Here is a 15,675-nt window from a genome sequence, read left to right as displayed (position 1 = left end):
CCCTGCTCACGGGAGGGTTCCTTGATTAAATTGTCTGTTTCTCTTTGAAGTCACAAGATCAGCAGAAGGTTTTCCAAGCAACTGACATTTTCCTGTTGATTCAGAGCAGATCTCCATTCCCGTGTTGGAAAAAAATGTGGTGCCTGTTAAACACAAAAGCTAGACTTTAGCTCATAGTTTGCCATTGCAAACTTGGTGCAAAAGGGTTGGATAAATTACTTCAAGGAAAGGAAGTCCTGACAGAGCTGAAAAAGGTTTCAGGAACCGCCAAGAAGAAGTGAAAGTGAGGAAAAGTGGTACTAGAGTAAGAAATCTCGCTTCCCACTGTTGGAAGGTGATTTCGAGGTTATATATCAATAGCTCTCCATCTTAGCTATCTTACACGGCAAGAATAACTCTTGAGGTTATGGAAAGGTTTAGATATAAATTATATAGCACATTAATACGAACTCAAATGACAGCTTTTATTATTAATAAACATGGTATCCATAGCATAGTTTTATAGCACATTAATAGGAACACAAATGATAGCTGTTATTATTATTAATAAACATGGTATCCACAGCATAGTCTAGGCAACAGGGCAGTAGGCATTGTGGAAAAAATATGGACATTGAAAGTAAGCAGTTTTCTTGGTTTGGTCATCTCTTTCTAGCCAGGTTATCCTGGGCAAGTTTTTAAATCCTCTTTGAGCCTCAGTTTCATTATCTGTAAAACAGAAGTTATAATACTTACTTAGTTTGTTTTACAGACTAAATGGGAGTATGTGCCAGGCACGTAGTAAATGCTTAACTAATTCATAAATCTATCAATAAATGTTGTCGACCAAGTTTTCCCCTACATCAGTGGTTCTCAAACTTCAATATGCATATCACTTAGGATACTTGTCTAAAGAGCAGGTTTTTAGGCTCCACCCCCAGAAATTCTGTTTCTATCAGTTTGGAATGGAGCCTGGGAATCTGCATTTCAAGGTGATTATGTTACTGGTAGTCCATGAACCATACTTTCAGAAACACTGTCCTACAATCTCAGAGAATAAAAAGAGGGAACATTTTTTCCATTACTAGTATGCCATAAAACTCTATAGGATGCAGATGCAAAATTAATGAGATCCAAATATTGAATGATTCTATTTTCAAGATGATTATGTAGTTCTTACCTACTGAAAGGAATTAGAATCATCCTAAAGCTACCATTTTATCCTTTTACCACTGGATGAATGTGTGTAAACATCTCTTCCTTGGAGTCATCTTGATCCCTTCAAGAGATCTCTCTCTCCTCTGGACCTTGGTACTTCATTATCTGCCCCTGGGAGTGTTGATAGACATTAACATTTCAATCTTGCGTTATTTTACATTTCATTTGTGTCTTATCTCCCCAACTGGACTTTAAGGCAGGGACCAATGTCTTTTATTGTTCTATATCCTCCACGAGTATCTTATAAAGCCTTTGTACATGATATGTGTTTCACAAATATATTCAAATGAATGTAGATATATTGACCTGTAGGATAATACTCATTGATAAGTTCTTCACCATTAGAGTGATTCAAACTTAGCTGTGAAAGGGTGAGCTATTAGGATTTTAGGCCTTTGAGTCAGAGCTGAGTGCAGATTTCAGGCCTATGTGAGTGCTGCGAACCCTCTGAGCTGATTTTCTCATTTGTAAAGTATGAATACATTTACCTAGGAGGGTTGTTGCGGGAATTAAGTAAGACAGTATTCACAAGGCCCCTAGCAAAATGTCTAACACCTGTGGTTCTCTTTAAATGGTAGACGCTTACACTTACTATTATATCTAAAAGTACCACGTAGAATAATAGAACTGCCATAGATATTTGTCTTTAGATGTAAAATAATAAACTGATTATCTCCAAGCAAAGCCGATATTTTTTCTTCCTTTTTAAGGTCTAGAATTTTCAGCTTTAAGTAACAGATTGTCCAGAAGTTTGTATGGATTCCCCATAGAGATGGGAAAGGACACAAAGCAGCCATTTTACCAGTCCCAGGCTTTCACACAGAGTAGCACAATCAGGGTTTAAGTTTATGCTTCACAGACCTCCTCTGTTCATGGGCATGTTTATCGTGACTTTTCTCCCATTACTGGTGGAGCAAGAAGCACCCAGAATGAAGAATCTGCATTGCTACCTGACGTGAGAAGCAGGAGCTTCTAGCTTTTTCACAGTACAGATAGGAGATTCACCAGTCCCAGGACTGAGACAGACATTGGGATCTCCCGTGTAGGTGTCAGGGATGCTGTGAGAGAGACGATCACAGGGTTGACATTCTGGGTTTGCTTACTCCTTTAAGGCAGTGGTCCCCAACCTTTTTGGCACCAGGGACCATTTTCATGGAAGACAATTTTTCCACGGACGGGGGCGGGAGGATTTTGGGATGATTCAAGAGCATTACATTTATTGTGCACTTTATTTCTGTTATTATTACATTGTAATATATAATGAAATAATTATACAAGTCACCATAGGTTGGGGACCCCTGCTTTAAAGCATTGCCAGTTTAGTATCAGAGCTTCTATGCTTTGAAGGAAATAATGTATACAATTACTGCATAAATATCATAATTACAGCTTTATTTCTAAAGGCAAAAAATTGAGACAACTAAGTGTCTTGGAATAAGGAGGATAGGGGTTAAACCATGATATATTCACTTGATAGGATGTTAAGCAGTCATTTAAAATGTTTACTTAGACATGGAATAATATGGGAAAATGTAATAACGTGGAAAATGCTTCTGAGTATATTTAAAGTAAAAAACAGGATAAAATTTAGTTTAGGCTCAGGGCTCAGAGCTTTCTCTAACTCAGTGGTGATGCAGAGCCTTCCTGGTCCTCCCTGCCTCTTACAATAGCCAATAAAAAGCCTGTATTTAGGTGGTGGGATTGTGACATCATCAACGATCCAGCCAATCTCCCTAAGGATTATTTGCATAGTTTACTCCTCCAAATGCAACAGAACTCAATTTCTTTTAAGGAGCACATTGAGTGGAAGTGGTAATCTCTAACGGAAAGGGAAGAGAATTGCATTAACAAAGGAATATTTTTAATGATATTGCTATTAAAATACAGTGATCAAAATTATTGTATCGAGTCCCTCTAGGGAGTACTTTTACCTTCTAAGCACTCTACTCAGTATATTAATCTTAAAATAGCTCTCTGACAACTACTTATCCATTTGATGTTTAAATTTTTTTTAAGTATTCCTACAGGAAACAGAATTTTCTTGAATAATCTACAAACCTTTCCTATTGGCAAAAAGAGAAGTCTTTTATTTCTCAAAACTAATTGCTTTTACAAAAAGAAAAAAAACCAAAACAAAACCCTATTCTACACTTTGCTAATCTTGGCACTTTATCCTCTATAATGAAAGCTTCATCAATTTATTAAACTAAATGAACTGGGTGTTGACAAGGGAGCAGGATTTCATAATTCTGCTCTTAATCCTCCTTGTTTATATACTTCCCAGTTTAGCAAATTTGATACTAGCAGGAGTGCTCTCTTTCATTACTGTAACTGGGATTTCTGTTCACAAAAAGCAGTAAGCTTAGTGGGATAATTCTGCCTTTCTCATATGGCATACAGGGGGCTTGGACAAGTTAATTATTTTTTACCAAGCACATGGGTTAAACATTTTCACACACATTATCTACTTTCATCCTCACAATGACCGCGTGAGGATAGATATTATTAGCCCCTGCTTATAGATGAGAAAACCGAGGGTGAAAGAGGTTAAGGGAGTTGGTTGCCTGAGAAATCGCAGGAAGTAACAGAATCAGAATCTTACATGTATTTTCTGACACCCAAACCAGTGTTCTTTCCACTGCACCATATTGACTTCTCACCCAAACTTCTTTGGCAGTAGCACATTTATTCTATAATACAATATTCAGTGAAGTATTAGCTGATTTCACAAAGCACACAACAGGCTTTTTTGTTGACCTGCATCACACCTTTCTAGGTATGGTCACAATAGGAAGTTTGGCCATCAAGCTGTTATGTATATGATAATATAAAAATCAAACTTAATTCCAACTTCTATTTAGTAAAGAAATGAGACATAATTCAAAATTATAATGCTCTCTGCTTTCTTAAAGGTTCACACCGAATCCCTCCACTTTCTTCAGCTTAGAGTCAGGTCATGAAAATACGTCAAGGTGTGCTCATCATTTGCAGGCCACCATTTGCCACCCTAGACCTGCCTGGGGTCTGTGGGGCCTCTGCACCTCTCCAGGCCAAGTCAGGCAGGGGGCAGTATACTCCTCTGCCTCACATCTTGCACGATGGGAATCTGCCCCCACTGGTTCTGTCTAGTTCTGCCCACGGTCTGCACTGGCACTCCGCCATCCCCTCACCATTGAAAATGCTAAATAAAGGCTTATAGCTTCGTGTTTCCACATTGTGCCTGATACCGTGTAGTGGATGTGGGGGGTGGTTCTACATTCCCAGCCCTTCCTAAATTCCTATCTTCTAAAAACGGAGCTGCCTGGTTTAGAGAGTAGCTGCTTGACTGAAGTAAATTCTTAACAAATTAGTCTCTTCCAGGATACACAGTTAAATGAGTGGTTGCAATGGGAAGAAGACAGAACAGAGAGTCAGGAAACGCGCAGACTAGTGGGACTGCAGTCAGGCTAGAATGGCATGACGGGTGTGAAGGAGATTGGTAAACTGTAAAATCCTTTAGAGAGCGTCACCGTGACTCACAGGCTGCGTGGCCCCGTCACCACCGTCTACGCCAAGGGTTCTCAAACCTTAGCATGTGTGAGAGTTACCTGGAGGGCTTGTCAAAACACAGATTTCTTGGCTCACTACTTCTGATTCCGTAGGTCTGGCTGATGTCCAAGAATTTGCATTTTCTCACGTTTCCAGGTGATGCCAACGCTGCCGGTCTGAGGGCCACATTGTGAGAACCGCCGTTTGCTGGATGAGCGACATCCATTGTAAGCACAGTGGGCATACAGTAGGCACTCAAACGGGGTTGTTATTACTACTACTCTCCGTATCTTGGTGACCCCAACATTTGCTCTCTTCTGCCTCCAGACTACTCAGCGCAGTTTGGCTGAGGTTTATGGGAAAAGAGACAGCACTCCTCTTCTACTCTATGTATCAACCTGCCATTAATACCGCTTATTTAAAAGCTGCTTCACAGTTTGCAAGGAACCCTCACATATGTTGTTGTGTTTTAATAGGAAAGACTTTCCAGTTTCTGAGCACAAAGCTAAGTAAAGACTCATGTTAGAAATGTGCTTAAAGCAGGGAAGGGGAGATGGGGTAGGAGAAAACCCCTTGCCCTCAGCATTTGCAGCTCTGAATGGAGGCATAGGTTTGGGACTCAGACCAAGTATCCTAGAGGCGATCGGTGGAAATCCCTTATGTAAATAATATGCGCTAAGTTAGAGCCTCCCCAAAACCCAGTGATGATAAACATCCCTTTTGCGCCTCCTCCCCGCCAAACAAGGCGAATGGGTGGGGGAGATCCCGGGGGAGCCTCCCCTGGGAAGGTCCCCGGCGCTGCCGCCGAGCCCGCGGCCCACCGCCCCGCCCCTGCTCCGCAGCCCGCTCTCCGCAATGCAAAGACGCAGCAACATCGCCCTCCAGACCTCTCCCGGGGGATCGCACAGTGCAACCAACCCTAAAAGCGCGGCCGCACGACGCCCCCTCAGCCCTGCGGGCTTCCCATTGGCCAGCTGCCGCTGTCACTCGCTCCTTGCCTCGCCTTCCCCCTCCCGGGCGGAGGCAGCCGGGCGGGGTAGGTTGCGCGCTCGCGGCGGGCTCGGGCCGCGGCCGCGGCTTTGCAGCAGGCAGCGCGGCGGGCGGGGAGCGGGGCGCGCGGGCGGGGAGGGGGCCGGGCGCGCTGCGGACTCCGCGGCCGGCCCATGCGGGACGGGGGCCCGCGGCAGGGCCCGGGGCCGCAGCCGGCGCCGAGGGCAGCCGACGAGGACCTGCCCGGCCGGCTGCCCGGTGCCCTGCCTCGCCCAGCAGCTCGGCCCGCCAGGAGGGATGTGCCGTGCCGCCCTGCTCTCCTCCGCCCTGCCCATGCCCTGAAGCAGAAAGTTTAGGGGCCGGGGCTTGTCTCCCTCCTCCCTCCTGCAATGACTGCCCAAGGACTCCTGCTGCCCAGCCTCGACTGTGACCTGCCTTCGCCCCCCAGGTCGTAATGAACTATTCCAAGCTGTAATCAAGGCTCTCCCTCCTCGCCCCTCCCTCACCCTCCTTTAAAAATCTTTTTTTTTTTTAACTTGAGAAATTGTGATCTGCCGACTCGTTTTCTTGTGAATGATTTAGACCCTGGGCCTCATTTCTGAGTGTAAGAGGGGGTGCGGTCTCCCCCAAGACGGCGCGCTGGAAGGACAGGTTCCCCTTGCCGACCCACATACACCATGAAGAGGTATAAATCGGACGAGGTGCAGCAACAACAGGACGAGGAGGATGGAGCTGGGCTGGAAGATGCCGCTTGCCACCTGCCGGGCGCAGACCTCCGGCCTGGGGAGGCCACGGGTGCTAACTCTGCTGGCGGGCCAACTTCAGATGCCGGCGCTGCGGCGGCGCCCAACCCAGGTCCCCGAAGCAAGCCTCCTGATTTAAAGGTGAGCGCAGACCATCCCCTGGCAAGCCCGGCCCGCGACTTGTCTTGCGCCACCCTGCACAGAAGTGCTTTAACAGGATAAAAGTGATGGGAGAAGCCAGGCAGAGGTCAGAGAGAATGCTCGGCTAGAGCCCTGGGGGACGTCAGGTACTGTTTGTGCCTCTGTCTTTCAGCTCCATTGCAGGCCTCTGTGTTTGTTCCCCATTATTCAGCAGACGTTCTAGTGACTCACCCAGCTGAGACTGTTTGAATAATGTGTATGAAGTGCTATTTGCAGACAAAGGGCTGGAGAAATCCGAGATGCTAACTAAAAAGTTGACATCGCTTTACCTCCTGTAGGATGGCAGGGGAAGAAAATCGTAGAGTTGGGAGGCCGGTTGGTTGACCATTCGTTTCATTTGCTCAGTTAGTCTCCTCCCATTGGGATCTTCCTGGATGAAGCTCAGTTTGTCCATCTGCGAAAGGGGGCTGTGGATTTCTTGCCATTAGGTGGAGCCAGAGGTTAAGCTAGTGCTTGGAGATCCCTGCCTGCCTGCTGAACCAACCCCCAGGGTGGAGAATTGACAGGTGGCTGAGCAGAGCTCAGGCTGTTTTGGGGCCTCGGTTCAAGTTGCACACACGCTGAGCCGGCAGCTAGAACCAGAATCGGAGAGGACTGTTCTCATGGAGCTGTTTATTTTCCTGCCTGAGGTTGCTGAGACAATTGGCGAGCTGTATTGAATATATCTCTGTATCAATTAAAACAGCAGCTGGGATAAATAATGCACCTGTGCTGGAGCTGCCCCAGAGACTGCAGGCTCAGGCTTCTCAAGGCGGCTCACGGCGGGGCTGAGCGAGATGTCAGCCCTAGGAAGGAACTTAGATGCCTTGGAGATTGATGCCTCAGGGGAATTCTCTCCAGAGAGGGTGCAGGGTCTGGGCTGGGGGAACGGAAAGGACTCCCTTACGCTAAATAAAACCTGTATCCTATGGCAGCAGCCTCTAAGGAGCTCACCAGAATAAGCCAATGACATTCCTCATTTGGCCTGAGCGGCTCAGAGTCAGGAAGTCAGAGCGCAGGTGAGTGTGTGTGCTCTTACCTGTGTATGTTACCTGTCTGTGTTCCTTGGGGAGGGGTGAAAAGGGGGAGGCTGCTAGGTCCTTGTTGTGTGTACTTTAAAAAATTGGTAGTAGTTATTCAAATCTGCTCTCTGGTTCTGCTGCTGTCCTTTTAGAGGTTCGTGGCTAGCCTTGTGTCTAAAGAGGAATTCTACTGGATGGGCTCTGCACAGGAAGCTTACGCTTTAGTCAGGCCCAGGGAGTCCTTGGTGTCTATCAGCTGTCACCCCCGAGTCCACCCCATGTGGTCAGGAGGTGTGGTTCCTGTTTTAAGTGAGATGGCACTGGGAAAGGGGTCCCCTTAATGCTGTTGTGGGAGGCAAGCCTTCTGCTGCAGACTTCAGCCTCATTCTGAGTTAGTCTGGATGAGCCTGGCCGGCCAGCAATCCTGATTCTTTGCCCAGGTGGGACCTTCACCTGAATCCACGAGTCAGCCTTGAAAACTCCCTCACCCTGTAACTCAGGCCAACAGTGGCGACTGCTGGCTGCGTTCATTTCCCCAGTTGCCTTCACGAGGGACAGTGGGCTGGTCGTGGTGGGGGGGCTGCAGTGTCTTTGTCTCCATAGATAAAGCTGCCTTAGGCTCCTTCATTCCCACCCTCCTCTATCATCTTCCTCTCTTTTTTGGTGATGCCCTCATTCTGGTCAGGGGCAGATGCAGCAACAACTCCACCCTTGATATTAACTGCTGAACTTCTCTGAACCAGAATCAAAATCAGGCAGAAGAAAAGGAGACTCTCCCTATCCTCCTCCAACCCCCCCAAAAAAAACATACCACTGAGGTCGAACACAGCAATATGAACCCAGGAGGAGAAACCCTAGCTGCTGCCTGCTTGTGGAGGCACAGGGAAACAAGCAGGGCCTTTTCCTGTTTACCTCTGCTTCATCACAACATGTTTACTGCAGGACAGGGACTTCCCAGACAGACATGAACTTGGGAGCCAGCACAATATGATTTACTCTGTGGTCTCAGGGAAATCACTTGACTTTTCTGAGCCTTTTTCTGGGGAAAGGGACTAGGAATAGTTGGAGTGTGTCCACACTTGTTTTCCTGTGCTGGAAAAGTTGTTTTCCAATGCTGGCACAGTTTTCCAATGAGGGGAAAAGTCCATCGTTGGCTCTGGAACTGGGTAGAAGCTCACTTGTTTTAGATTTGATGGTGGTATTAGAAAAAGGCAAGTTTAATTTTTAATACCCTCTACCCCACACCTGTGTGTGGTCAAGGCAGATAAGCAGTTCTGGTTTGCTTTTGTTTTCATTTTAAACTTTGGGGACAGGAACTTTTGGTCCCTTAGTCCCACTTCTATTTTCTTGTGACAGCTCCAGGCACTATGATAAATGAAGTACACTGGAGGAAATCATCTTGAGAAAGGGGCAAAAACAAGAGGCTCTGTCTAAAGCACCTCCGTAGAGGTTGGGGAGGCAGGGGAAAAGGACAGAGTTTTCGTCTGTGCCGTAGTGCTCTGAGTGATACTTAACTAGTGACAGCCAGTGCTTTCAGGGGCTCCTATGGCCTCCCTCTGCTGCTTTAGCACTGCGGAGCATCTTACTATGACAGTAAATTTCTGCTCTGGTGGCCTGGGATCTGTGATTATAGGGAGGGAAGGGCCAGTGAAAAGAAGAAAAATAGTTAAGCAGCAATTTTAAAACTGTAACTATAACTGAAAATGGACATTGTCCCACAGGAGGCTCTTGCACATACTTTGGGGGTCTTCTCGGCTACTTCACACAGTCATGTGACCTTCCGGGACGATCTCAAAAGATACTCCTGCAACAGGAGCCCAGCAATTCAGAGTCACATTCCCCAGCCACTTGTGGCTTGGATTCCAGTTTAACCACTTGAGGTTAAGTCTCCATTCATGTGTCCTCATTCTCCAGTCCTTTGTCCTCCCAGCTTCCCTGCTCACTGGGAGCAGACGCTGGGGTTGCCGGCCACAGACAGTGCTGGCTGGCCAAAAGTGTACGAGAATTCTCCAGCAAGAAAACCCAGCTGCAGTGAGAATGGGAGAGGAGAGGAGCTTAGGGGAAAACTGCAGAAAGAGACACGGAGCACACGTTCCTGTTGAAAATGTAGCGTTTGGTAGATATTATATTTGTGCGGCCCGGGACGAGTGGCCGAGCGTAAGGGTGAGCTGGTTCTGTGCCTCACCGAAGCCTGCGGGCAGGGGAGGAAAGTACCGACCTCGCCACCACCCCCACCCCTGTGTAGCCGGAGGAATGGAGCCTTCCCTGAAAGGCAGGGTCTGGGGATGCTGCATGGCCAGGGGCTTTCCCCTGAGGTTCTCTTTCCTTTCACAAAAGCCCCTGCGAATGATTTCCCCAGAGATTTCCGAGCAGTATTAATATCCTTCCCTGAAGAGAAAGAGGGAGCTCCAAGTTCCATTATCCCCATCCTGGTTTGAAGCACTTTTGACTCAACACTCGTTTGGATTCTAGCTCATGCTCTTGTCTTCACACCATGCGATGGTCTTCCTGCCTGCTCAGAGTGAAGAGTAGGGAAAACAATTAGGAGCCACCTATCTGAGAGAAAGTCAGAACTGATCCCTGAATGGTTCTCCCTGCTGGCTCACCACCTCTGCTGGGAGTTTCCGGTGGCTCAGTCCTCCATGTGTAGCTGGGTTCCTTCAACACCCCTGTGGAGAGCCCCCTGGGCATCATGCGGCCAACGGTATACCGTCACCTTCAGCAGGAAAGGCACTGCTGAATTAAATTGTGAAACATGCTTATAAAGTGCCTGAAAACATGTAGGCACAGTTTAAATAACAACGGCAAAGCAGACACCTCATCTCCCCACCCCCCAAGTCAAGAAAAAGAACATTGATATCCCCAAGAAGCCCTTGCTTGTTTTCTGTGCTTTTGATTCTTGTAATTTTTTTTTTAAGGCCCAGAGTTTTCATCAAATTTATGGGCCTCTGTTTCTCCATTTTTCAAATGGGGAGCTACTTCTTAAGAGTGTGGGTGGGATGAAGGCCTGCGTGTGCGTGGGGGCTCTGGGGCATGTTCTGATGTAGGGTATGGCTGTCTGGGGCCTTGCTGCGTCATCAGCCCCCTCGTTCTACTTCAGAAGTGGTATGTTCAGGCTTGATTCCTGCAATCTCAGGTGGGGGCTAGACCCCTGGAATAGATTTTATCAGAGGAGGCAGAATCTGAAAAGAAGGAAATGGAAAATTAGTTCTTTGACAATAGGCACTGCCTTCACCTCCAGGTGAGCTCCTAGGTTAAATAGTATTTTATTTGCAATTATTTGCAAAAAAGAAAAACTATCCATTAGAGGACATATAAGTTTAAGGGTGCTTTGAGCATCTTGCAATGGAATCAGAAAGGTATTCTGGAGGAGGTGGGTTTAGATTGAGATTTTAAGGAGTAGAACATCAATTACGAGTGAGAAGGGCTTTCTAAATGCAGGAGGGGAGGTAGCAAGTGCCGAGTCCTGTGTAGGGCCTTCGCCCTGATTGACTGGAATTGTCAGGAACAGTGAACGCTGACGTTACCATGTTACCCCACTTGTACCTTATGTGAGGCTGGCTGAGGGTCTTGAGGCAGGGTTGTCCCTGGCTCTTCAGCTTCAGGAACGTTCAGAACAGCTCTGTATGTGGGCTCTGGGGGAATTGGTAACTGATGGGAAAGCATGTGGCAAACGAAGCTCTCTGTTCTCCTGCCGCATATTGGTTCTAGATTAATTCCCAGCTGCCCTAGTTGTTCTAGTAGGAACTGTCTTGCAGGCTTAGTATTTACAGAATGTGCTTCTTTTTGTGTATCTAATTGGGTCTTCACTGCCAATCCTGTTAACAAGACTCTCCCTCAACGAGGAGTTGAAACATCTGATAGGACCTGAATTTTCAGTTGAAGTTTTTTAAAAAGTATGGGTGTCAGGAGCTGGGAAAAAGACTCAGGCAGCTTTCTCAGTGGTGGTCTTAGAGGTCAACTCAAAACTCATCTCTATTTTCATCTCTCCTCTTAAGAGAGAGCATCTGTCTTTGAACTCCCCGTAGGCTTTGCATGGTGCATTTTTGGAATGAGGCCATGGCTGGACAGGGTCCCCCTTTGTCAGCGAAATACTTAAGTCTGTCTCTGTGTAAGAAGTTAGAACAAAGCTGTTGGGAGATAGCAGGTATGTTTTGTGATTGTGTTAGAAAAACAATCTTTGACTTTTCAAACCAAATGATTAAAGGCTTCCTTATTCCAGCGCAGTTAACTGAGTGACGTCCACTGTGGAAAACAAAGCTGGCTGTAAGGACATGAGCCCCCACCCAAGTCCTGCCTAAGCCATTTGCGAAGACAGCAAACACATTCTGGCTCCTTGGTCTGTGTTCATCTCTTTCCAAGCCTTCCAACCTTGGCAGTAACTAAGATAATAGAGTGAGACAAGGGTTTAAACTGCAGCAGGAGGGATCTGAATTAGACACAAGGAAAGGCTGTTTGAGCATTTTAAATCTAAGGAAAAGATGATATCTTTGGAAAAGGTAGTTATCTAAAGGTAAATCACCTTTGTAAGATGGGTTTGTAGATTTGGATAGTTTCTGCTCAGAAAATAAATGAACGAATAATTACGTAGTAGTCACCATGTTTGCATTGAGGTCTCTGCCAGGTCATGTTAGGGACACGAAGATGTAGACAATATAGCTCCTGCCATCCAATCACTCGAATTCTCATCAAGTCTCCCGTCCATCAGTAGGTGAGAAGTTGGATAACAGTTGGAGAGAGCACTAGAAGCAATGTCACAAGGCAGTGCATGATTAATTGCAAAATGAGTGGTGCAGATAATGAGCGATTATGCGTTCAGAGTCGGGCGAGAGCAGTGCAGACTGGCGTGATCAGAGAGGGCTTTGTGGAGCAGGGAGGCGGTGACGGATGGGGAGGATGCAGAGAGGCAGAGAGAGAGCACGTCATGCTGAGAACTTAAAAGTCTTTTATGCAGGTATATGTTGAGTCAGTTCTGCCTAAAGACCCAGTGGATGAGGTGATGTTTCCCCACTTGTGTTGGCTCCAGGCAGAATTCTCTAAGCAATAAAGGAAGGAGGAATTAAAATAAAATTGGGAATGGGGATATCATTTGCCCCTAGTTGAGATCTGTTTTTCTGATGTCAGTTGTGATTCTGGGGAAGAAAGGATGATTCCAAAAATCTTTCATCACTGTGTTTCCAGTAAAAGCCCCAAACAGGCCTGAGCAGTTGCAGCGGCTCGCTCTTCTCTGCCGTTGTGGTCACCAGCGCCAAACCTGGGGTGGCGGGTCCTCTCCTGCTCCTCCCTCAGGCTCCCTGTCCAAAGCTTCTTAAGGGCAATTGGAGACTTCCACAATCCACTTTGGATCCTGAGAGAACTCTGTGGGTTTTCACAGTGAATAGCTCTCTAATGTTGGCCCTGTTTCCATAGAGACCCTATAAATAGAGGAACGTTGGCGACCTAGGCTTGCAAAGAAAGGCTCAGGGTGACCCAGTCACCCCACCAAACCCTCAACAGCCACACCTTCGGTGGGGCAGAGGGACTTTCAGACCCAAGTGGGAGGAAGGGCTATGCCGTCAGCTGCCAGGTGGGATAATTAGCTATAGGTTGGTGTGACCTTTTAAGATCCTTTCAGCTTTTCTGGGAATTGTGGACAACATGGGGACCTGTAGGAATTAGAAACCGCTTTTGGCCATTTTTAACCAGAGGGTGCCAAAGGCACCGTACCCCGAAGCATTTTGGTTTTGGCTTCATGCAGCTGTGTTTGCAGATTTTGGAGCCAACTTCCCCTTTAGGGGACCCACACCCAGGGTAGAGGACGGATGAAGCCTAACTGTTTAGAAACCGCAGGCTTCTCAGGAAGGATCTTTCGAAAACCAGCTAGACCCCTCTCTTCCTGAAAGGGTGATGCCTCCTAAGGAGATGGGGTCCTCCCTGCCCTTAAAGATAGTTCCAGGGGAGGGAGCAGGCCTCCCCCGCCTACCTCCGCACCCCCGGGAGCTCTCCATTCTGGCTAACTTCTGGCCAGTTCTGGGGACAGCGCTTCTTGCTCCGTTCCCGTGGAGCACGAGAGTTCTGTTTGTGTCCCGGCTCTAACTCTGAAACATCTCAGCTCTCTGTTTCTAGTACATGGCTTCATTTGGCCACCAAAATGGTTTCTGGCAGTGAGGGAAAAGCAAAAGTCAATGTGGAAAAGCAAGTGACATTTAGTAGCTGGAACCTGTTAGTCAGAGCAGGTGGTGCTTTCTGCTGCGTTGGCGGCTAAGTTCCCTCAAGCTAGTCACCATGGTTTTCCTCACTTCTAAAACTTGTAGCTGGTTATATGTATGTGCTGAGGGTTTTTTTTAAAATACTTACCCCGTCACTCTTTAACCATCTCCTTCCTGACATCCACACGCAGAAGCAGCCCGGCCCCTGGTCCCCTTGCTGTTCTTGCCTGGCACCTTATAAGTGAGGAAAATCCCCTTCATTTGGAGCAACCTCCTCCCCTGACACTGTTCTTTGACTTCTTTTTTGTTTTTCCCTCATGCTTACCTTGGACCTTTTACAGACTCTTCGGTGCGGCTGGGGCAAAGGTCCTGTGGTCACCTAGTCACCTTCCCAGCTTTCCTTTACCTGCAGAACAGCCGGGGAGGTGGGAAATGATGACTCTGTGGTTCAGAGTCTTGCCCGAGTCCTCTGATGTGGCATAGGCAGATCCATGACTACAGTTCAGGGGGCCTGCTTTCTCCTGACCCAGGCATTTTTGTTTTTAGTCCTGCCTTTGATACTGTTCTGGGACACATGCAAATGCCATGTCTACTTTAGTCTTGGAATCAGCATGTAGGCCTGTGAAGGTAAACTAGAGTGGAAGTTGGGGGTTCGTCTGTGTGGTTTGAATGAGCCACTTAGCTATGCTGCGCCTCAGTTTCCTCATCTGCAAAATGGAGACGCCGAAGCTATGATCTGTCACATGCCTAGCTCCTCCTGAGATCAGGCTGGCGTCAGGTTAGAACGAGAGCACAAATCAGCAAGCACTTTGAAAAATGCTGTTGTATAATTTTAAAAATAAATTGGCCAAAGTGTTTGGGACCCAAGGCACCGTGGCAGACGGTGGTGGCTGCTGTAGGTCTCCCCAGCACCTCCCCCCGATTCCCAGGGCTGGGGGAGAGGAAATGCCTCTGAGCTCCAGGTCTTCTGCTGAAGTCTTTTGAGGAGGAACGGTTTCTACCTGAGTGGATAATAGAAGAGGGACCTCAGGGTTGGAGGAGCCAGTTTAGGAAAGTGGGGAGAGGAAGAAGGGACCTGGACTAGAATGCGAGAAAGACAACTGGCAATGTGTAATGTGACCACGTGGCAGAAGCAGCTGGGCAAATGCCAGAGCCAGCCGGCCCCATCCTCGATGCTTGGAGGGAGGTCTCGTATCGGCTTGGGCCTGGGGAAGAGGGAGGTGTCCTGGCTCGTCCCTGGTCTGGAGGCCGCAGGATCTGGCCCGTTCCAAGTGCATGGTAGGGTGCGCTCCACCGTCCACTCTGCCTCGGACGTCTTGGTTCTGCCCAGCACAGGTTCAGATGGGCCTCATGGCCCTGCCTTGGCCTGGCCCTGAGTGGGTGCTCACTCTTGTGGGAAAACCTGCCCTCTGTAACTCAACATCTCCAGGGCTGCCCCAGAATTCAGTTTTTGTTTTTTTGTTTTTTGTTTTGAGACAGAGTCTTACTCTGTTGCCCAGGCTAGAGTGCTGTGGCGTCAGCCTAGCTCACAGCAACCTCAAACTCCTGGGCTTGGCTGGACGCGGTGGCTCATGCCTGTAATCCTAGCACTCTGGGAGGCCGAGGCGTGTGGATCGCTCAAGGTCAGGAGTTCGAGACCAGCCTGAGCAAGAGCGAGACCCCATCTCTACCAAAAAATAGAAAGAAATTAGCCGGGCATGGTGGCGCACGCCTGTAGTCCCCAGCTACTCGAGAGGCTGAGGCAGGAGGATCGCTTAAGCCCAGGAGTCTGAGGTTGCTGTGAGCTAGGCTAACGCCACGGCACTCACTCTAGCCAGGGCAACAGAG

At 47.7% G+C, this 15,675-nt stretch overlaps 1 protein-coding gene across 1 annotated transcript in view; it reads left to right on the top strand.

Moving 5' to 3' along the window:
- The first annotated feature begins 6,265 nt into the window (after positions 1-6,265).
- Positions 6,266-15,675, top strand: part of TMCC2 (transmembrane and coiled-coil domain family 2) — a 39,225-nt gene continuing 29,815 nt past the window's right edge. The window contains exon 1 of the mRNA XM_012657880.1: positions 6,266-6,599. Within this exon, the coding sequence (XP_012513334.1) occupies positions 6,393-6,599 (207 nt within the window). The 5' untranslated portion in view covers positions 6,266-6,392. The remainder of the gene's footprint in view (positions 6,600-15,675) is intronic.

The sequence above is a fragment of the Propithecus coquereli genome, unplaced genomic scaffold (assembly GCF_000956105.1).
Source record: "Propithecus coquereli isolate 6110/MARCELLA unplaced genomic scaffold, Pcoq_1.0 Scaffold563, whole genome shotgun sequence".
Lineage (NCBI taxonomy): Eukaryota > Metazoa > Chordata > Mammalia > Primates > Indriidae > Propithecus > Propithecus coquereli.
The sequence above is the reverse complement of the archived record's forward strand: the minus strand, read 5'-3'. Positions and strand labels throughout refer to the sequence as shown.